The 24,933-nt window shown below is 27.3% G+C and overlaps 1 protein-coding gene across 1 annotated transcript in view; it reads left to right on the top strand.

The window, feature by feature from the left end:
• Nucleotides 1-1,242: 1,242 nt before the first annotated feature.
• Nucleotides 1,243-24,933, top strand: part of LOC129960574 (pancreatic lipase-related protein 2-like) — a 41,415-nt gene continuing 17,724 nt past the window's right edge. Inside the window, exons 1-3 of the mRNA XM_056074065.1 lie at nt 1,243-1,417; nt 17,274-17,554; nt 22,610-22,756. Coding sequence (XP_055930040.1) covers nt 1,312-1,417; nt 17,274-17,554; nt 22,610-22,756 — 534 coding nt within the window. The 5' untranslated portion in view covers nt 1,243-1,311. The remainder of the gene's footprint in view (nt 1,418-17,273; nt 17,555-22,609; nt 22,757-24,933) is intronic.

The following is a 24,933-nucleotide window of genomic DNA, read 5'->3' as shown; positions in this document are numbered from 1 at the left end:
ATGGTAATCGCTAGTCGCAAGGTCTGGACTGCATGTCAGATTAGCGTATACCGTCAGATGATCAGAAAATGCCGCTTTTCATCGCTCTATTCGACATGGACAATATTACAAACAAACCTTACTTAACAATTATCCCTCTCTAAAGTTCATTTGAATTGAAAATATACGCAATAAATATTCATTAACCGAAGTCTAACTTATATAAGGATATCAAGCAATAAATTGAATTTTTTATTTGTTCACTTTGTTAAAATCTTCTTTTATGAATTTAATTTAATTTAGTTAGTTTAGTTTTATTATCGCCCGTTTTGATAATAGCATTAGGACAATTATGGGTTAGATCTTCTAATTTTGAAGTCCAATCTGATGAAAAGAACATCTAAACTAGTATTCCCTCTCAAATTCCATAGGGAGGAAGTTTGAATCATAATATCAGATATAACATTCCCCAGCTCCGCATATACGATAAATATTTAGTAGAATCGGGTCTGGAACCTGGAGCCCTCCGGCCCCGAAGTCGAGACCTTATTTCAAGATCAACGTTCTCATTCTATGAGAGGGTTTTGTTTTCCGCTTCTTATTAATAAATTTAATTCATGTTTATGTAATACGTGTAAAAACCTTAAGTTTGGAATCTAGCATCTAATAAGGGGTTTACGAAAAACATATCTCAGTAGAGAGTGGCATAACATTCACTCACATGATAGATGGCATGAGGGTTTATATATGCCATATGACATCACTCCATCATTTGACAAAAATTTGTATCGCCGAACTTTTCTCCATATCTGCTAGCAGTTATATTCATATTCTATTTTACATTTTTTAAAGTCTGAAGTCGAAAGTAGTAATGAATATTTATCTAAAAAACATTTTTAAAATATTGTTTGCGAGAAGATATAAATCACGTGCTTATTATTGGAACACGAAAAGTACACGTTTTTTTTTTTTTTTTTTTTTTATGCAAAAACGTAACAAAATTACGTAAATTTTTCCAAATTATACCGGATTTTTTTATATCACGTAACATTTGAGATAATCATACCAAACAATACATCTTTAGAAAATGCGTATCAAAACATGTGTCAAATTGGCCTTGAAAATACAATTGAAACATCAAGTTAAGTCTTAAAGATAACGTATCAATATCCTTTATTAACAAAGATCCTTTTTTATAATATTTTTATCAAAAATATTTTTTTTGTTTTGTTTTTTTTTTTACTTTTTATACTGACACACGACATGACAGATTGAGTTTAAAGGGGGGTAAATTGCAGCGGTAATAGACAGTTCATACTTTAACAAGATGAAATGAAGGCCCAAGTCGGACTTTACTTTTTCGTCCTGGTGTCAGGACTTGTAGCAGGAGAAAGTGTCAGTAACAGTTCAGTTCTGCAGGAAACTGATGTTATTGAAAGTAAGTAGATATTTAAAGTATTGTCATGTCAATTGGGAATAATGCGATGATATCTTTTGTTTAAAACATCAAAGAAATCCTGGTAAATGTCTTTAAAATTATATTTCAAATTTTTGACTCATAGTTTCTAATAAGAATTAACTGCAACTTGAAAATGCGATGTTAACATATTTAAGAAACTATTTACTTCTATAATAAATAGGGTAATATATTATTCTTTTAGTTTATCTGAAAACTTAAAGATTGAATAATTTTTGTTTGCAGATTTTATTGCAAAGTAAAATAATATAATACTATAAATATAAAAGTTAAATTCAAAAAAAAAATTTAAGAATACGAAGTAAACACTTTTTCTAAACCAAATTTAGAAAAGAATATCATGTTCATTTATTTATTCAGTTCCCAAATGAACTACATACTTTTCATGAAAGCTTTAAACTAAAGTTTTTATTTTTTAAAAAACAGCTCATAATGTTTTGTAAATTCTACTATTTCACTACATCCGAAAGAATTTCAAATGCATCAGTGAAATTGCTACTCGGAGCTGAACTTTTCCTGCACGATAATGATCAAGTAAAATCTAAAAAATCTAGTAATCTATTCTCTGCTTTAATGCTAGAGTATCATAAGTTAAATACCGATTTTAATAGAAACTCATCGGGAATGGTACTCCGATGTGCATTGAATGTCAATGAAGGTCAAAACGCTTTCACAATAAAGTAACGTGGAAGAATTTGAAGGAAGAACTACGGAGTTCTTGAATTCAAGGCTCTTAATCTCCAGACATAACTGGTAAACAGAGTAATGGCAAGAAAATCAGATTACTTAGTAAGTGGTTAATAGATTAACGTGGAAGAATTGTAGAGTGTGAGTCAAATGTCATCATTGTCTGATCACATTTCAGATTCGCTAGGTCTGGTCCAAAATATACCTTCGTATAGCTTCAAAAAAGAATATTAAACAAGTACCAATAAATCTCATGTATTTTAAAGGGATCCTAAAATTTCATTCGTTAAATTTTGACTTGTTTTATGATTTGAAAAAATACTAATTATTTCTGACTAAAAATTCCAAGCTTTAAAAATGAGTATTAAGTTACGCAAAGAAATCTTCCAAAATCGATAAAACCAATTTGCCAATTTCGCTCCTGCCACAGACATAAGAATCTACAAAAACTAGCTGTGGAAATTTTATTTATGAAAAAAGATTTTGTTGAAATAAAACTTGATATATGTAGTTTAATACATGGATTTTTCAGAAAAAAAATAATAAATAAATCCGCTAACATTTTAAAGAAATGTGTTTAATACAGCAAAAAAAAATCAAGTAAGCATAAAATTTGTCTGCTTTTCGTAAAGACGGACAAAAATACTAAAACCAAACTCTTTCCAAGACAGCCTCTTTACAGGCAGTCCAAGTTATAAATAATTTAATACCAGTGACATTCCTTGTCGTCTGAACTATAGATCAACTTGATCACTTCTTCTATGAAACAAATATATCGAATAGAAAACAGGCCACACTTATTTTTTGAAATTTTTGAGGTAGTCGCAGATACCAATCAAAACTGTTATACTAAATTTTTGCTTTGCATCAAACTACATTGATTCAAATTTTCATGAAAAATGAGCATATCTTGCAACTGAAAAATCTTAACCAAATTTCGATTTTACAGTTTGAATTAATTTTTTTAATGATTAGTGTGAAAGAAATATAAGATACTTGCATTAATAATTTAAGTGTTTATTACTTTAACGTTACAGTGTTATACGAAATAATATGCTGAATATGACGCATTTCATTTAGAAAACAAGATAGCAAAATGATGCTGTAAACTTGTACCAATGAATCATCTGTGAGAAAAATAAAGAGTTCATCATTTCTTACTATAATTTCTTTGCTTCATCTAGACTGGTGATGTAGTTTGTAACTCTAGATTTGCAAAAATTATCTATGAATTCATCAGTTATATTTCTTCGAGTCTAACGTTTTTACTTGTAAAACTAAAATTTTAATTTTCTCTGGCAACTAGCTATTTTAAGGCTGAAAGGGAATTTTTTTATGAAAATTGTGGTAAAAACTTATATTTAGATGGAAAAAATTCATTTTACCCAGCAGTAAATCAAAACCTGGATTATAATAAGGACACTTAATTAATAAATTTTAATTTGATATTTTTGCATAAATAGAATCCTAAAAATACAAAATTCTGTTCTGAAAAATAGCATCTTACGTTATTTTTGATTAGATATTTTGACATTTAACGTAAGTGAAGGTTAATTCATAAGCTATTTAATGAATGAAATTTGCTCCCAAATATTTTCTTTACAAAAATTCCGAACATCCTGTTCCTATAAATTAGTTATTTCTTGAAAAATATTACATAGCGAATCGTCCTACAAAAACTGCCACATTTTTATATATCAAATAGATTGCTATGTTTGTAAGCTTAAATTGATCTGGCTTCAACCAATTACGGTCTTTTTCATAGGACTGCTCAACAAAAGTTTCGCTAAGAAATAATTTTGTTCATTTTGATCGTATGTGTGAAAACTTATTGAAACTGAATGTATAAATAATTTGAAGAAATCATTGAAAGCTGTCACCGGTTATTTTATTCCATTCTTCTTTCATTGATTATTTTTTCTTAAAATAACCTTTTTAAAGATATGTCAATCGTATCTTTTACTATTTTGTAGAAATTGCGAGTATTTAATTCTTACCATCTACTGTATTTTAAAATAGTTTTTGTCCATTACTGGAACTATGCACATGCACGAAATTTAAATAAAGCAAAAGAATAAATGAAATTTAATTCGGCATTGTGAACTTTAAATTTTTTTAAAAAATGTGAAAAAAATCATTAACTTAAATAGTAGAATTTCAAACTCAATCGAAGTCTTTCTAAAACTCATAGACTGAAGAGTAGAAGGCTAATTCAACAGCATACTTTTTCAAAGCGAAAAATGTTTAAATCTTACTAGCGGATGAGGTAAAAATTACAGCGACAATATCGTACAGCAGTTTGTCTCTATAACAATAAATTTCTCTTGCAATAACACTTGCGAATCTTCAGTCGCTGTTAAATATTTTAAAACTATTGCAAGAAAAAGCGGACATATTTGAAAATCTATCAATTCTGCAATAATCGTTTCCAATTCATCCTGATATGCGATACTAAAGGAGTTCTAGAAACTCTCTACAAAGTAATGTTTAGTTTGTAACAGCTTACACACTTCCCAGCCATTTTGCATTATAAATCTAAATATTAATTAAATTTATCTACTTCTAAAAGTTAGAAGAATAATTACTATTTCTCACAAAAAAATGGCGTGACTTTATATGTCTCGAAGATAATTAATTTTAAAAATTAATTAATCAGATTGATTAAAATAATAAATTAAATTTCTAAAAGTGCTCTCATTTCTGGAGAGATTCTTCGTCAATCGTTTAATACCGATATCAAATTTCATCCTAAAACTCAAACTAGTTTCTGAATTAATTATGATTAAAAGAGTATTCTTCGATTAAATCACACACTCAAATGATTAGTTCAAACAGAACCTCTTTTTCCTCTTTTTTCGTAGAATACTGAAACTTTCATTGGTAGTACTTCTTTGTCATCATGAAAATACATATAAAATGCTTTAAAAATGCACAGTTTTCAATGTTTCAATATTTTATAGTATTTGATAAAAGTAATATTTTTTGTAAATCGGTAAAGATCTTAGCAATCAATATAAATAATGTTAATTAACAAATAGTAGTAATATGTAACAGCAATGGAAATTTGAGATAGCATCCAGCTAAGAAAAGGAGTTTAATTTGAAATGAAATAAACAATGTTTCTATTATGATAAGAATGCCTTAACATTGAAATAAACATTATATATGTTACAGTGAAACCCCGAAATCAGTCAAATTGCTAATTAACTAGGTAAAACGCGTTCTAACTGACAAAGCTAGGGAGAACCGGTTTTCTCTAATTATTTCCGGTTTCGACCTGTTAAAACCGTATAAATATAGATTTGTTGCTTGTAAAATAATTAAAATAAATAAGTGTAATAAAGTGTTAATAAATCATAAATAAAAAAGTAAAATTAAAATAAGTAAGCAAAATACAATTAAAAAGTAAATAATATTTTTTTTCCTTCAATAATAGGTTCTTTCCTCAAACACTGTTTTACTAAGTATAGTTTAATACAATAATTTTAAATAGATACAAATAATGTCTAACAAATCAGTCAAAATATTAATGAAACGGGTTCTCCTTAATTCCGTGAGTTGAAACGCGTTTTCCCTAGTTAATTTGTGTTCTCCCTAGCGCTGTCAGTTAAAACGTGTTTCACCTCTTAAATTCGCGTTTTGACTGATTTTGGATTTTCACTGTAAGAAATATACTAAATATTATACAGGTTTCTCAAAACAAAATCTAAGTTTTATTGTTAAATATCACAATAGCGGAATATTCTATTTATATCATTTCTCTTTTAATAAAAATAATTAGTATGGTTAAGAAATTCATGAAGATAAAATGAATATGAAATCATAAGAATGATGAAATAATGCATGGTGCTAAAAGATTGATCATACAAATTTGTATTTTAACTTTTTAAAACGCATTTCTTTCTAGTAATGATGTCTAAGAAATTGTCTTAAATTAACTTCAATTGCAAAAGAAATTAATTTTACTTATTATATCAAATTAATTCGAATTGTTAATTTTATTAAATAATTAATCAGAGCAGCTCATTACAATTTGAAATAAGAAATATCTAGGTTTCTATTTCTTCCAAAAACCTCGCCAGAACTTGTGCCAATCTTCTTTTCAGCCTTATATTTTTGGACTTTTACTATGTTAAAATAAAATTTAAAAAAATAATAATGCATAATTTGACTTTCAAAATCATTGACATTAATAATGCTTTTATTAGGTATTTTATATAATTTCTGACGTTATTGAGATGACTTCTCTAATCCGAGGCGGCAAAATAGCTCACCACTGGAGTCTAAAAATTGGTAAATTAACCAATTGTTAGACAGATTTAACAATTGGTAAACAGTTTCACACAGATTTAGACAATTTTTCGCATATTTAGGAAGAGTTATAGAATTTAATTTAACACCAAATTTTAAACTATAGAATATCTATTTCTTTTATGTTTTGTTTAGATTTACCATAAATTCCAAACGAACCTTTACGATTGCTAAGTTTGTAAAAAGTACTTTTAAACAAGTCATGATAATCGACAATGTAGCACCTAATTACCTAAATTACATTAATTGGAATAATTTCTAGAAAGTCTAGAAAAGACTTTCTAGAAATTATATGGAAACTGTTTATATATAATAAATTGATATTGTTGAAATTGAAACTGTTAATTGATGCTGATAAATTGAAACTGTTTATATTTAATAAATTGTACACTCACTAAAGCAAGTGATATGATGGGTAATCATTCTTTCAATTCAAATTTTAGTTTACAGCAAATGCTAAAAAGACAAAAGATAACAAATAACGGTTTCATGTATATATATTTCAAAACATATTTTTACAATTAAATTTGTCTATTAAATTTTAATATTCTGGCAAAGAAATAAATGAATAATTTTTAGAAAACGAAGTAACAAACTCAGTAACTAATCAGAATGTTTGAAAAATTTTCCAAATTTTTTTCAAGATGGTTTCAAGAGAAATTTTCAAGATGTCTCATACATATTTCTATTCAAATTTTTAAAACACTATAAAACTCAAAAAAAAAACTTATTTCGAAATTATCTTAGACAAAACTTACTTTCTTCAAATTTAAAAAAAAATATATTCGCATTCAATACAAATTAAAATAAGTAAATAAAACGAAAATTTAATTTCAACGAAATGCAAAACCATTAGTAAAACTGCAACAAAAAATTAGTTAATCGAATATATAAAGCTATCAATGATGCTAATGGAGCAATTAATAACTATTGTTGATTGTTAATGAATGTATTTTCTTATTGATAACCATTTTTTGATAATCATAATTTGATAATCATTTTTCGATATTTTTAAATTCAGACGAAATCCAAATTATTCAATCACTATTTGATCTGGAAAACTGCAATAAAATTAATTCACCTTAAATATGAAATTTTTAAGTTTTTTTTTTAAATTATTATCTTATTGCTAATTCTGTAAATGTTTCACTAATTAATTGAAATCTATGAACAGTATATTATTAAATTAATTTTTTAAGTAGCCATTTTTTAAACTTTGTATAAGACCGTTGAATATTCTCTTTTATGTGAAAATTTTAAAATGTTTCTTTCTTCATTACTGAATCTATGAAATATCAAATCTAAACACTTCTCAGCTGATTAATTTGTATTATTTATACACGAATTTTGGGCATTTCATTTTACAAAAACGAGATTTCCTCAAAAATTTGATAGTTTATTTAATATTAGAGAATCCATTGGATCTTAGATGTTTTGACCAAAAATTTGTAAAAAGTGAATAATTTTTACAAAATATATCAATTGAATGAAGAAAAAGCGTTAATAATGGATTAATTGCTTTCATCAATTCGTTTATTCCATTGCTTCGTTCACTTTAAATCTTTCCATTAAATCTCTCTTGTTTATAGAATTAATTTCGTTTATACTCATTTCTTATTGAATTAATCAATTCGTTTATTCCATTGCTTCGTTCACTTGAAACCTTTCCACTAAATCTCTCTTGTTTATAGAATTAATTTCGTTTATACTCATTTCTTATGCAATTAATCAATTCGTTTATTCCATTGCTTCGTTCACTTTAAACCTTTCCATTAAATCTCTTTTGTTAATAGAATTAATTTCGTTTATACTCATTTCTTACGCAATTTAATACAAATCTTTATTATTTATCTGTGTGATATTATTCTATGTTTCTCGAGGACAGCTGGAATTCAGAGATAATATCTCTAGTTTTCCATGGACGCAAAATAATATCACCACAGATCAACAATTAGAAAGGCAAAAGAATACAAATATCAGTAATCTTCCGGTCGTTCGAACTAGATATTAACCGGACTTTCCACCTTGCGACTGATTAGTTCCCAGACTAAACATCTGTTCCGTGAGACAAGCTTTGTGAAACTTCTTTTACGGGAAAGATACAGAGCTGGAGATATCAGCGGTTCACCCTAATCTTTGACTTAGAAAGATTAATAAGTTTGAATAGCTTGTTAACGTTTTCAATACCGATCCCTTTTCGGGTGAAAAACTTTTTCCGGTAGAAAATAATTGCCGCGCTATCGAAGTTGAAAAATAAAATAAAACAAATTTACGGAATCTAAAAGAAAATGAAATTAAAAATTATTATGCAGATTTTAATACAATCTTATGAGTTAATGATAGGACCGTAACTTGAAACTTTGGGCCCCTGGGTAGTACATGACTATGAACATCCCTCTTTAATGTTTTTCCAAACTATTTTCTTTTCTCTCATATGATGTATACAAAAAGAAAACATTATAATCGTCAAAAAAAATTCGAACTCGAGATTTTGACGGATCTCCACGTTCCAAACCACACTGAGACGACTAAAAAATATTTTTTTTAATTAAATCTGCCTATTTCAACATGATAACTGAAATTATTCGAACTAGACGGATGAAATTTGGCATGAATTTTTTTATACTAAATTTGTAGATTTCTATCAAATTTTGAACGGAATTCCTTCACAGAGAATCTGTAGGTTCGGCTTCTCGAGTACAAGATAACACGATAGTTATAAAGCGTAAACAGCTAGATGAATAAAATTTGATACACGGTTTTTTAGTATCTAAAGTGTAGATCCTTATCAAATATTGAATCAAATACGTCAGAAGATTTACTGTATGCCGGTCTGTACTTTCACATGTATGCAAACATGATAGTTCAAAAACGCAGTGACTTAAATGAAATTTAGTATGTGATCTTATTAGTAATCTTAAATTTTGGTTTCAGTTGGTAAAAATAAAAGTGCCCAAAATAAAAATTCGATTTCTTTACTATACTACAAAGCTGTCATGTGTGATTCTCTGAAAATAAAAATCTGGGTGCTATAACTTCACAGAACTATCCATGGTCCGTGAAAGTTATGCGAGGAAGAAAGAAATTACGCATTTATTAGAGAATATACTAGAGACCATTCCCTTTGGTTTTTCTAGTGAAAGTTGATCTTTTTCTTAATAATTAATTGAACTTTATAAACTTTAAAGGAAAGAGAAAGATTCAATAAATGTTTCTTTGATATGTGTTATAAGTTACTTTTGGTGCTTGTTTAATCCTGTGTGTCAAAATAATATGACTTTCTAGGCTGTTCGCCGCCATACAGAATGTAATAAGTATCATGTGATATGATTAAGAAAAGTGTTTACTAGAAAAATTTTAGTACGTTTTGTATTTATATTAGGATTTCAAAAATCTCTTTCAAATTGTAGAAGAAGCCAGCGCGATCTATTCTATTTTATTTAACATTCATTTATTTAACGTGACTGCATATGTCTCGAAGATAATTAATTTTAAAAATTAATTAATCAGACTGATTAAAATAATAAACTCATTGTAAAATTATTATTTTACCCTTAATAAAAAAAAAGTGCTAAAAGTGCTCTCATTTCTGAAAAGATTCTTCGTCAATCGTTTAATACCGATATCAAATTTCATCCTAAAACTCAAACTAGTTTCTGAATTAATGATGATTAAAAGAATATTCTTTGATTAAATCAGATACACAAATGATTAATTCAAACTGAAACCCTTTTTTCTTTTTTTTTTCGCAGAATACTGAAAATTTCATGAGTAGTACTTCTTTGCCGTCAAGAAAATACATATAAAATGCTTTAAAAATGCACAGTTTTCAATGTTTCAATATTTTATAGTATTTGATAGAAGTAATATTTTTTGTAAATCGATAAAGATCTTAGCAATCAATATAAATAATGTTAATTAACAAAAATATTAGTAATATGTAACAGCAATGGAAATTTGTGATAGCATCCAGCTAAGAAAAGGAGTTTAATTTGAAATTAAATAAAACAATGTTTCTATTATGATAAGAATGCCTTAACATTGAAATAAACATTATATATGTTACAGTGAAAACCCGAAATCAGTCAAAATGTTAATTAATTAGGTAAAACGCTTTCTAACTAACAAAGCTAGGGAGAACCGGTTTTCTCTAATTATTTCCGATTTCGGTCTGTTAAAACCGTATAAATATAGATTTGTTGCTTGTGAAATAATAAAAATAAATAAGTGTAATAAAGTATTAATAAATAAAGTGTTGTAGTAACCTCATTGCAGATTTGGGTCTTTTTTTTTAAATTTTAAATGCCTAAAATCTGTAAAGAATTGTCTGGTGAATTTTTCCGCGATATTATTGCTTTTCTGTATGTCCTTACTTGGGGTTACAATCCCTCAAATTAAATGGACCGAGTTATGAAACAAATTTGTAATGTTTGTAAGGCACTAGGACAATGACTTTAATAATTGCCTTTTCTTTGCTAATTTAATTAAAGGGGATTAAATTATTACAAAACTAAAATGAATGATTTTTGACACCGTGCCTGTAAAAACTCCTAAAGCTGAGATGTATCTATCATAGTTGCTCCAGCCAATCCGGCTTTCACAATTTAGCATCTTTGAAAGTCTGAGAGGTGTAACATTTTACGCTTTTCACAAGACCCCAAGACGTATGCAACTTCACTAAAGCTACCACGTACGATGATTTGCATTTTCTATATTTAAAAAAAACTTATCTGGATACTTGCGAAACACATTTAACATTTTAATGCTTGCTAAACACATTCTTAAATGTCCCTTTTATTCATAAGCGTTTCCATTATTTTAATATTCACCTGCATGTGTATCCCCCAACTGCTTTCTATGCCACTCCAACCGCTGGTTACTTCTCAGCATTTTGTGTCTCTAATATGCAGATTAGACATCTTATTGCCTTAAACAGATACAAATTATGACGGTTCTCTTAATAAACTAGTCACTTTACCTTTACATTTAGACACATTTTTAACTTCATCTATATTTAAATGATTCTTTGGTTTACTTTTTTTTTTGTCTCTATTTTAAAACTTTGTGAAAATGCATTTCCTTTTGATTTAATTTGACTCATAACATCGCAAGATCCAAGTTTGTGTTAAAATATTAATTAAGTAGACTCTCGGTGCTTATAAGTACAATAATGAACATAATAATGCATGTAGAAATCGGATTAATTATATCTGTCACAGTGATATTATTATAACATTTTATAATTCATAGAATTTGTATTCTTTACGAATTTGTTTGGCAACTAGTCTAGTAACAATTTTTCATAAATTCTCCTGCCACCCACCCCCTCAGCTTAAGGACCCCTAGACAGTTTCCTAGTGTGGCATATCCACCTCTATTTCTTATAAATATCGAATGTATATTGTCAAAGTGATATAATTTATCAGAACAAAATCTTATTCCAATTTTGAATCAGGCATAGTTAAAATATATAGTAGCTTATAGGGAAAGGAGGGAGGAAATAAAATTGAAATAATCATTGAATTCCAACTGATTTTGTAAAAAACATTTTTAATCCATAATACAAGGGAGAATTTATTCGACATGAATAAACTTTGAATAAATTCGTACTACTCTTACATGCTGATACTGAAAACAATATATACTTTATGCATAACACACATTGTACTTTTTTAACTGTTTGTTTCCGGAAAATAAGAGTAGCAGTAGATTCTTAAATTGTTCAAAAGAAAGAAAACAGTTAAATTATAAACCCTCTTTCTTAAATGACAGTCAGCATTAAGATTCCAATTATATAAGAGTCCAAGTCATTTTATTCTCTTCTGTAACGAAAGCCCCTTATTACGGAATATAAGAATATTTTGCGAAAAGATTCAGCAATAAAAATGTAACTCAGAAATTGGAAACGTCCTTTATGTTTGAGGGCATTGGACGTGTCGGGTAGGTTTCAAAAACTCCCACGTCATTGGAAAATCGATTCAGGAAAAATGCACACCTGTTACCGCGATCAAATTTCTTCTCAACAAATTTTTCTGCCATCAATGTTTTGAGTTAAAAAAATATCAATTTTTTACACAATATGAAAAATCTAAAAAAGAAATGAAATCGAGACTAATTTTATTGTTTATTTTATTTGTTATCATATGAGGACAATGTTTATATTCTATCAATATGGTGTTTGAAAGGTTTCATGCTTTATCTTCGATATGCTTATTATTTCTAAATATTGCAGACCTCAGCAATTTATAACTTAATATGCTCCTGTTATCATTTTTTCTTTATCTCATTGGTTGGTTATTCCCCTTTTTTAAATAAAGCATGCGCTATTTAATAATTTATCGAAATTCTAATCAATTCTTGTCTTCTATTTTATGTATATAATTTCAATTTATCGTTGATTAAAAAATGGAAATAATTAGTAATATTTCAAAAAAGGAGATGAAGATAATCTTAAATCTTGATTGAATCTGACCTTGATAGAGTTTTCAAAATATCTATCTTCCTATTTCTTTATTCCGTTAGAAATTCTATTTTTGTTGAAGCAAAAATCTAGAATTTATTTAGATTGAAAGGAATAAAAATAATGAATAAAATAATGAACTTACGAAATCGTGAATATATGAAAACTTAAAAGCATAATTCTTCTGGAAAGAAGATACTGAAAATTGAAGGAGATAGAAAATAAAAAAGAAAACAATTCGAAAGTAAGATGAATAAAATTGAAATTATATATTTTTTTTATATATTTAAAGAACAAAATAAACGAATGAGTCCATAAAATTCTGAAATATGTTAAGAATCACTGAAAATGATATTTCCTGTATTAGAAATTAAAATAATACGAAAGTAAAAAAAAAAAATTAGATACTTTTTTGGCAACTAATCTATATTTTAAAATATTAAACTTTTCACTGCTTTCAATTCTTTTCTTCGCATTACAAGGTGATTACCCACGATATCTACCATTTAAGAGACAAAAGGAACATTCTTGCTGAATTGCAATTCTACATAGTAAGTTATCTGTCAGATTGAGAAAGAAATGTAAAAACGACATTAGGGGAGGATAGAGAGTTAATAATAAAAAAAATGATAATAAAAGTTCAGGCGAAGTTACGATTAATGCAAAAATAATCTTATGCAGATATTTAAATTTCAAAAAAATATATAATCAAGTAAAAAAAAATAAGTATTTATTTATGATTAAGGTGCTTATATGATAAAAATTTATTTTCTTGTGTACATTATTATGTAGATTTTATATAAATTATGTATTCGTATAAATTGGTAAATCCATTAATTATATAATTATAGTTTATCTAATTTAAATTAATTATATAATAATTAATTTAACATAATATAGATATAAATTATATATATAATATATAATTATTACATATTATATATAAATATTATAATAATTATGTTATAAATTATAAAATATATAAATAATATGAATTATTTAATGTTGAGAAACAGTAAAAAAGGCATTAATTCATAATTATTAAATGTAAATAATGAAATTAAATGAAACTTCGTTGATATAAGTTTTTGTTTCTTCAGAAAATATCAACGTTACTAAATACTGCATAGTTTTTAAAATAGGATTTTACCTTCCTCATATTAGAAATAAATTTCCCTAATAATTAATTCTCGTTTAATATATTTATTGACTTTAATATCACTAAGTTAAGTGAATATTTCTATTTTTAACATTTGTATATATATTAATGCAATCAATATACATAAAAAAACAATTTTAAGTTTAATTATTGTATTAAAATTACTTATTTAAAAAAACTAATTAAATTTTCGCTTTAAAACCTTCCTATTTAAGTATAAAAATATAATTAAATATTTCTTTAATTTATGATTTAACTAACAATTCTTTTTTAAATAATAATAGATATTACACTAAGAAACCTAGCTCAAGCCAGTTCTCTCGTTATAAAAATAATTGTATTCAGTATAATCTCCCAAACCTGTATACAGCCTTTAGAAATTTAAAGGACCTAGAAAATTTTCCACTACAACTCTTATTAAAAAAAATACTTACTTTACTCCTGAATGCAACCAATTGATTTCTGTATTTTGCGCCTCCTGGTAACGCCGCCTTGGGCATTTCCCCTCATGTCCCACCCTTGTTACGTCACTTCCAGATTGCGACTATAGAATTACAACGGATAACTAACGCATTCAATTTGGTTCCATTCAAAAATTTTAAAATAGCTCAAAAAGCGACCAGGAAATAAGTGAATTAAGAATTTTCAATTTCTTCCACTCCTGAAGAGCAAAGAAAGTCTGACGAACAAGAGCTAGTTTTCTTCGACGAAGACGCGTCTCAATAGTATGGTACCCCTAGGCAGGCAGTCGTCACACCTTACAGTACTCAGTGACAAGCTTTCAAACTATTCAATGTTATCCCTAAAATATCTATTATAGTAGTCTTGAAAGAGATTTTTTTTTTGTCGCAAAAAACTTCACATTTTTTTTTTCGAGAATATATATTTTACATTTTGCACAATTCATATGCTATGATCTTTATGGATATTTTACATTTCTATATAGGCTGATTCAATATTCATGGTACAAATTTGGAAGAGAAGTAGAGAGAAAGTGTACGAGTAATATTCACACAGAAAACACAGGTCGCAATCCATTTCTACAATCACAAATACAGGGTATCTCAAATCAACTGAAACAAGATGTTTAGTCTCTAACTTCTACTGTGAATTTGACGTCTACAGTGAATATATTTTAATGAAATTTTCAACAGTGGTACATTTATTTAAAACAATCATTTATTGTTATAGAAGATGAGAGCAGATAAGGTGCAAAAATAGGAAATTACATGAAAGGAAACAGAAATGGAGTTAATGGGAAAGATTGGAGAGTTTTGGGACGTGATGGATTGAGGGTCGTCACCACCAGGCCACCCCGATCTCCCGATTTATCGAGCATCGATTATTTTTTCTGTTGATATCAAAGAGTCTTGTTTATGAAATTCCAGTCGAGTCAACTAAAGATTTCGTTTCTCGAATATCAGTAACTGCTTCAGGTGTGCGTGAAACACCTGGCATTTTTGGCACTGTACACCAGTCGCTCCACCAAAATTCAAGCCATTAGCATTCAATAAAATCAATTTAATACTTGTGCATATTTTCCCAATTTTTAACAATTTCTTAAACATATTTTTTGCCTAGTTTACAACGATAGAACACATTGTTGGAAATTAAACAAAATTTCAACAGTTCAATCCGTTTTCATTGTTTCATCAAATAATTAATACTGGATTTTCTTCCATTGTAGAAATCTAACGAAAAAGAAATCTGTTTAATATCTGTTAGTTTATAAGACGAATAAAAAATGAATTTGCAATACCAGGAAAATTAGGAGATAGATAAATCAGACAAATGCATTTTTAGCAGTGTTATGATGATATGGATTTGGATATCATTCGGAAAGTTCATGTACACAAGAAATAGAATATATGAAAGATTAATAAAATAATATACAATAAAATAATAAAATAATATACAATTTGAGGGAATCATGGATATGCAATTACATCTAAGCGATTTAACTGAAAAATAAAACCGAATTTCCCGGTGAACCAGCTGGTTGCCAAAAACGGTTAGTATATAAAATTAGCAATCTGTGAAATATGAAAGCGTACAGAAATATATTAAAAGTGTATTCAATATTTTAATATAAAAATTACTTAAATATAAAATATTGCAATACAAAAAAATCTCTATTATTTGCAACATATTTTTAATTTCAGTGAAAATATCAGCTGCATGAAACAATTTTAAAAAACAGCTGCCAACTTCTTTTTTTTTTTTCATAAAATACTAAGGATTTTTAAATCATGATAAAAAAAATCAATTCAAGACTGAGAGTGACAACTCAAAGACAAATAAAAGGAATCAAAATATCTATAATATTTTCATTTAATAAGAACAATAATGCTAAAAATAAAATATTCTTTTTTATGTATGGAAAAATAGTTCTTAATAGATAAATAATTAACTATTTAATTAATTATTACTAAATTCTCTCAAAATCTTTCTTCTGCCTCATAGTATTTGAGAGGAAATTGTGAAGAAAATCTCTAAACGGATTTTCTCGGGTATAGTTAATTTTTCTTGGTCTTCGAGACATTTTTGGCTTGATATATTTTGTTTTGTTACAGCTACGAGCTATGAAAACAGTTCCAAAGCAGTTGTTAATTGATTCTTTGTTAATAAAAAAAATATACCTCAAAGGATTGGACTGATCCAGTTTCCTAGATATATCACCATTTTCATTATATTAGCTGCTAAAGTATTAGGTTTTGGCGTTTCCTTTTGAAATCATGCCACTGGTTTAACCTTTTCTAAGGCCGTAGGAAGTATGCTTCCCAAAGAATTTATCAATCTTTGTATGAAATTATGTAGGTTGGCATAAGTTCTGACAATTTTTTTAGAAAGACAGAAATTTAGATGTTTCAGTTCTTTATCTCACACAAAATGATGCGTCTTGGTTTGTCACTTAATTATTAATTAACCAAATCAATTAATCAAATTAAATTTATCTAATAAGCTAAATGAATCCTTTTTCTTATTCTAATTTCAAACCTAAAAATATTTTAACATAATGACTAGAAAAAAAATGGCCCTTTAAAGGGTTAAGATTATTTACTAATTGTAGTTCTCTGAAAACTATCTTTTTTAATAAACTATCTTTTAATAAACATTTTTAAAATTATGTTTAGATAAACTATCTTTATCTAAAAATAATTTTTATCGTCTGAATTAAACAGTGTTATTTTTTTCTTCAGATGTAGGAAAAAAGGAAGTTTGTATGAAAGAATTAGGATGTTTTTCCATTACGACTGATTTTATAAGCGTCCTACGAAGACCCATCAATGTTCTGCCTCATGACAGAGTTACCATCAACACACGTTTCCTACTTTACACTAGACAGCATCCAAAAGAATCGGATCCACTCATTGCAAGCAATGCCGATTCCATCAAAAAATCTTCACTGAACCCAAAAAATCCTACTAAATTCATTGTTCATGGATTTATGGACAGTGAAATCTTTGGACCTTGGATGGTGGTAAGTAAAAAAACTAATTTGAATATGTTCCATTACTAATTTTAAAAAATAACTGTCAAAATTTCCCTTACTAAAAAAATGAATATATTTCAAGCGCATAAGTGGTTTAATCCTATAAAAACTGGGTTGCAATTCTTCTAAGATAAATATTTTTACATTGATAAAATCTCTAAATAAATTCCCATTACTAAGAAGCGCTACTAAATATTAATGGCATTTTTCGATTGTCTAATACAATAAACGCTTGCATCACGCGGTTTAAAACTCACGCATTATAGAATACAAGTTATAAGAAATTACACAATAAAACGAATTTATTTACTTAAGCGACCAGCTAGTTCACCAGGATTGAGAGCAGCAACAATTTTTTTAAATAAATATTTTGTATAGCTTATTCTTAATAATTTTCTCAACAAAGTATTTTTAAATTTAAAATTTCAATAAACATGTAGTACACATTATTTTAGAAGCTTTACACCATTATGTTCATTTTGTCGTGCTTTTCTCTAATCTTCTATCATCTCATCTAAAATTTGAGCTTCAATTTGAAACTGTAGTGAGATAACTTCATCTAATACAAAAACTTTTTTTTTTCCTAAAACTATTTAAAAATGGAAGCGCTTTCAAAATATTTTCAGCAGAGATTACTTGTGAAGTAAAATCTTAATTGCAAATAAAACAAAACTTTAAAAAGTTTCTTAAAAGAATGCATTAAACAGAAATCTGGGCATCATGGAAAAAGCTACATATTCATTTCTTCAGCATCAACTATGCAAGGAAAATTCAGGATGAGATATTCGTAGCAACAGTGAAAACGATTCGAGTTTTCTTACAACAGTGAAATATTACGAGATTTCCAATAAAGCGTATTCAAACAGCGGTCGACATTTAACCGCATTATATGGAAATATAAGCGCAGTACTGCTACTACTACTTCCTATCATATCTCGTCCCGAAAACGTGTTGATCAGTTTGGGTCTGATGCCAATGAAAGTGAAAAAAATCTGAAGCCTTTTTTTTAATATCTGTGAAAAGTAAATGAAAAGCAGAAATGTTTATTTTGGAAAGGAAATGGTGCAAAAACTATATTGTTGCTCGGTTATCATACAACATCATTTGTCTTTTAGATAAACTGCCATTTTGTATAGCATACTGTATTAATCAATAATCCAACTACCAAAGTAAACTTTATTGAGTGAGGAGGGTAAACAACCTACTTACCAATTATCTGGTAAAAGATTCATTTTTAAAATTAAATTCCATGTTAAAGGTAAAAAAATATGAGATAAATCCATCCTCCCAGGCAATTGAAAACTGTAGATATTTAAAAGTTGTACAAAAAGATTTAAATTTCTAAATTCCTTTTATGTCCAGTTAACTTCATTCTCGATCTATTGAGTGGGGGAATTGGCAGCTGTGCGACTTTTTTTTCACAAAAGTGAGTCTTGTCCCAAACTATCTTTTTAAAGTCATTGTCCCGCTTCTTTAGATACTAGATGGAGCATTTTTTTTTTTTCAATCATGAAACTTTCACACACACGCCAAACTGTTTCAATTGAACTGTCTTCTGAGACCAAAACTTCTAATCGTTGTCAGTTGAACTGTCCCCAGAGACAGCAATTCAAACATATTCTTAAAAGTCTCTCTTTCTTGGTGTATTTTACAATGAACGAGAACGAAACTCAATTCACAATAAAATGTTCTCTGCTATAATATGTGAAACTTTTGGCTCTCTTTCGTGAAGAACAGGATTCCAGATGGACATTTGATGGTTAATCAAACGTAGATCCAATCCACTATCAAAGCCAGCGATTAAATCTATTAGCCAATTAATAGCCACCATGGATAAAAGAAAAAAGAAATAAAAGCACTTTTTAAAGTTTTTTTTTTACTTATTAATGAATTAAAAAGGAATATATTTAATTTCTATTAGAATAATTAATATTCTACTGCTCATAAGGTACATTCCTATTCTAAACATATACTGTGTTTCTTATTATTTTGTTATACTTTTAATTTTTTACTTTATTTTTTATCAAAAATATGGATGACAAAATAAAGCTTTAAAATAATGAGTTTCTGATGAAAAAAAATAATTAAATCAGAATTTTAAATCACAGATATTTTGCAATGATTATCCAAGAATTTATTTTTTGTGATTACATTGTATATCTTAATTTCTATACAATTTTCCACGCGTTTTGATTAAAAAATTATCACTTTCTTATTTTTATTGCATGAATAAAATACTTAAAACTCTGATCTTATTATGTTCTACCTTTTATCTTTAATATATTTCACAATTCATATTTATTAATCACTTAACTGTTTTATTTTCTTTGCTATCTAATAAGATGACACCTTCTATTGTAGGAATATTTTCTTATTTTGATTCAAATGGCAATCTATTGAATACTTGACTTATCTATGAATTCTAAGTAATTTTAATATTGAATTATAATCGTTATGAATTGTTTATTTTTTGCTTACAACAATCGAAAGTAGATAAATCGATGCAAGCATGGCACTCGGGCAAAACAGTTAAGCGGTTAATATTATGGGTTATAAAAGCTTAATATTTCACAAACTAATTTCTAAGAGATACCACTTCTAGAAAATAAATTTTCCGCTAAATTAATACAATAATTGACGATAAAGAGTTGTAAAGATATTCTGCTGCTACTGAGCAAAATTTCAGAACTCTTGTACATTTGGAAGAGAGTAAAAAAATCGGTTATAAAATTCCATCCTTACATACATGAAGCATACGAAGTTAAGTAAAAGCATTTAGTAATTTGTTTTTATATTGCCAAGTATTTAGTACATGATCCATCGAATTACCTTTACGGTGGAAAGAGGATTCTATAATATCATACATTTTAATTTACATTCCCTGTACGAATTAATACTGAACTACTTGTATTAATTTCTGTTCTTTCGCATCTTTAATTCTGCTCCCCTCCAATTTAATTTATTCAAATAAATATTTCATTCAGTCAACGTTCAACCATGTTTCGATACCTAGTTAAAGCTTACGCATCTCATTCATTCAGCTCATTCAGCTTAAACACTTCGTTGCTTTACAAATCGGAAGCTAAGTCGAAAAAATAGTAATTCTGTTCTAAACGGAAAAACTATTCATCATACAAGAAAAAATACGTCAGATTCATCTATTAATATTTTTAAATTATTTTAAAAACTCAAATTATTTTTTAATCAAACTTTAATGACGAATTAAAAAAATTTGAAAATTCGTTAAAGAGAAGTTTATCTCTTTCTGTTTAAGCAAATAATTAAAACTAAGATTGAAGGTAATTACAAGTCTTTTTATGAAATAACATTCCTTAGTAAATAAATGGCATATTTTTACTCAAAACATAGGGCAGTTTCTTACTTTCCAACGATTCAATTTAAATTGTATAATTTACAGTCACTCTTTGATCTGTTGATAGCTCACAACTGTAACTGTCGGAAATAGGTATTTACATTATCATTCATACAAATAAGCATAAAATTTCGATCCGAGTTCATCATTTTAGAGAAAATTTATTACAAAAATAAGACTATATTTAGAATATTTTCATTTCATTTTTGCGTGATTTATTTAATTTGACTTGTTTTATGTTTGCCAAAATGGAATTTTGTAACGGATGTTTCAATCTTTTTCTTGGAGAATCAGAATTCTACAATTTTGCGGACGTTCCCGACGAATATAAAATATTTGAATATTTTAGAATTAAGACCTAATTTGATTCCACGTGAATGGCGCCATCTGTTAATGAATTCGAGAAGAAATTGATAACACAATTTCAAAATATACTTTTTTATGAATTATAAAATATAATAAAAACTAAAACTGGAAATTAACAAAAATATTTTTAAAAAATTATTAATGCACTTTTATTAGTAAACTAAAATGTACAAAATGCAGTTTTCGTTATTAAAATCTGCAGTTTAGAAAAAAAAATGTAAAATCCTGAAGTGCTAAAAAACATTAAGAAAATTGAGCCTCAGTGAAAATCATAAAACAGAAAATTTCTAAACATCCATTAAAAGGTAAACTTTGTTACAAATATGATTAAAACTCATATTTCCATAAAATATTTCTATCAATTTCTCGCGCTCTTACATTTTGGACTTTTTAAAATTATTTCTTTTTAATACATTTATATAAAAATAAATATGAGCTTTTATATCTATTTATCAACTTTCGTTATTCAAGCATCATTTTCTTATTATTTAATCGTTCTCGAACTTAAATCACCTCCTCTTTAATTTTAACAAAAGTGACAAATAAAAACTCTTAAGACTGCATAGAAAAATAGTTGAATGCCCTAAAAATTGAAAGCAAAGAGAAGATAGGTAAAAAATTAATTAACATATTAATTTTACTTACTCATATTTTTAGATAAAGATAAAATCTTCAAATATACTATAAACTATACTTATAATATCAATACAAATATAAAATTCAAATCTTGAATTATGAAATAATCGCAACGAAAGTTAAAATATTTTAGGTAACACATCCATTAAAAAACATAACTAAAAACCAATAAATAATACAACCTTTATTAGATAAATAATTTTAAAAACAACTCGCATCAACCTTCCTTTAAAGTTTATATTTCAATGCTATGAAACTTTTCATCAATCACTTCAAGCCATTACACATTTAATTAAAAAACAGCATTTAGGCAATTTAAAATTTAAGAAAATACCCAATTACTAATAAGATTTAGATGTCAAAACGGTTTGAAATACAGAAACGAATTAACAGAGATCAAAAGTTCGTTAACAGAATTCAAACTCACTTTTGCACCTGAGAAAATATGTATCCGAAATATCTTGAAACGAATTAAAATATAACTTTACGACAACTTAAATCAACATCAGGTTTTCCAAAAAGTAAATATCAGAAGATGAAGGAAGTTGTGTTAAATCTGCAATCAAAATATTTTTACACTGTTAAAAGGAGGACGGTAAGATTAATCGAAATTCTAACTGTCAAAGCGCTTCGTTGTTCAGCATATGATTTCGATTTTCTTCTTTCAGAAAATGAAAGATGAATTCCTCATGCATGGAGATTATAACATAATCATTGTCGACTGGAGTGGAGGTAATAAGCCCCCCTACTATCAGGCCACGGCGAATACAAGAGTGGTAGGAGCAGAAATTGACTTGCTCATCAAAGCTCTAGAAGTAAGTTTCTTGCTTGTGTTCAAATGAAAATAATCCTTTATTTCTCATCCTTTTTGTTCAAATGAAAATAATTCTTTATTTGTCTTTCTATTTGATCAAATTTCAACATCCATCCGGGATTGTTCCTCAATGTTTAAATTAAGCTTTAAAAAAATGAAAATCGATGTTAGATAAAAAAAGATGATCGATAAACTAGTAAGCTACTTTTAATCTAAGCTAACTCTATTTTTAAAAATATATTTTCATATTAAAACTTTTAATCGAATTTTGAACTTTTCACTCCAACTATTTTAAAGTATGTATATAATATTAATTGTTGCAATCCTAACAATCAAGAATTTTTTAACAATTAAGAATTTCAGTTAATAAATCATTAAAATTATTAATTATTAAAACATTATTAAATTCTTAAGACATTACTTTCATGGCTTATATAATCAATTTGCTAGAATGACAAATTGTTTAAAGTCCTTAGAAATTTGGACGCCTGTTGAATCGTTTAGAGGAAAATTCGTACCTTGTGTACAGAATTTCCCAGAAGATTATTTTATTAAGATTTTTTTTTATTTAAAATGAGAGACCAAATAGATAAGTCTGGATCTTTTAATATTACAATCCCTCGTCAAATTAGCACATCGAAGTCATCTTCCATAATTCTTTCTTTTCATTGAAATTTCGAAAAGCCATTTGAAATTTTTCTATGTTTCTCCTATATTTCCTAAATAAAAAAAGCAAAAAATCAATTCTTAATAATAAAAATAATAATCCGTAAACAAATAAGCTAAATTTTATTTCAAGAAATAAAATTCAATACAAATTTTCAACCAAATTTTGAAATTTTTGCTGATTTTTATTATTTTATATAATACATACTTTTTTTAACTTTAGTCATAATAAAATCCGGTTTTGAACTATTTAGGGATATACCCAGTGATTCTGAAATATGGTCAAATGACGAGAACGACAAATGAGCTGAACGTTTGACCCCGACATCCCCAGGTTCTTTAGGGTATTCGATTCTGAAGTCTTTGAGCCCCAAAGTCGAGATCTTACCATCGGACTTCTTATATACATTTTGAAAACTAATAATAAACAAATATTTATATCAATAACTATTTATGAAAAGTAACTTTAATTGTTAAAGCAGTGATAGTTCATGAAGTCTTACAATAACTTTTAAAAACATTTACAGTTCCATATTTACATGATATTAAATTGATTATAGAAGCAAAAAAAAAAAAAAATCAGAATAATAATCACTGAAGTATTTCGAAAGGGGGTCTTTTTTGGTCTCGAGTATCTATCACAAGTATCTATCTATCATTTACAATATAAAATTTTAAAGATATCACATTTACAAAACAAAGAAAGAAATATATATTTCTTTTCATGCACAATTCTTTCAAGAGTCATTTTCTTCTACTGCAAGATTATTTATAAGTTCAGAACAATTTTAAAAATCAATAACTCACAAACAAATGAAAATAAAAGAATATGACATTTGTCCGGAAAGAATGAAAATGAAAAGTGGGGTTCTATTTATGAAACCTGAACAGCAAACAATTTAGGCCACCAAATTATTTTGAAGTTATCAGAGAGATATATCACATAGAATAAGACATTGAATTTAATAAAGGAGAGTACATATGTCATTTGTCATACAGGTACACCACTTTTGGACAATGAACCATATTTTTCGCAAAATTCAGTATTATTTTTGACGGTACAGAACAAAATAAATAACAAAAAAGTTGCTTATTACCATTAAAAATTGTGGTTCCTTATATGGCATCTGAGCTGCTGAATAAGGGACGACAAATTGAACACTATAAGCTCTAACTTAAACCAGTGTCTCATCCTATGTAATTCATCGCTTCAGCAACAACAGAACTCTCTGATAGTTTACACAAAAGAAACAGCAAGCTATGCTGCTAATAAATTCTAACTGGATAAGAAAAGAAATAACGGTTTTTATTTCCATTTTCTCTGTGTAAACGGCATTGTTCTTAATTTATTTGCGAATCAGTAGTTTCTAAATTTGCTTTAGACATCTTAATCTTTCTGTATTTATTATTATTAAACCAAATGTATTTCAGAATTTCAAATGAAATCCCATTATAATGTAGGGTAAATAATATATTTATAATGGAATTATACTCGTCCTGCCTCAACGTATG

Source organism: Argiope bruennichi, chromosome X2 (assembly GCF_947563725.1).
Source record: "Argiope bruennichi chromosome X2, qqArgBrue1.1, whole genome shotgun sequence".
Lineage (NCBI taxonomy): Eukaryota > Metazoa > Arthropoda > Arachnida > Araneae > Araneidae > Argiope > Argiope bruennichi.
This window is presented reverse-complemented; position numbering and strand designations above follow the sequence as displayed.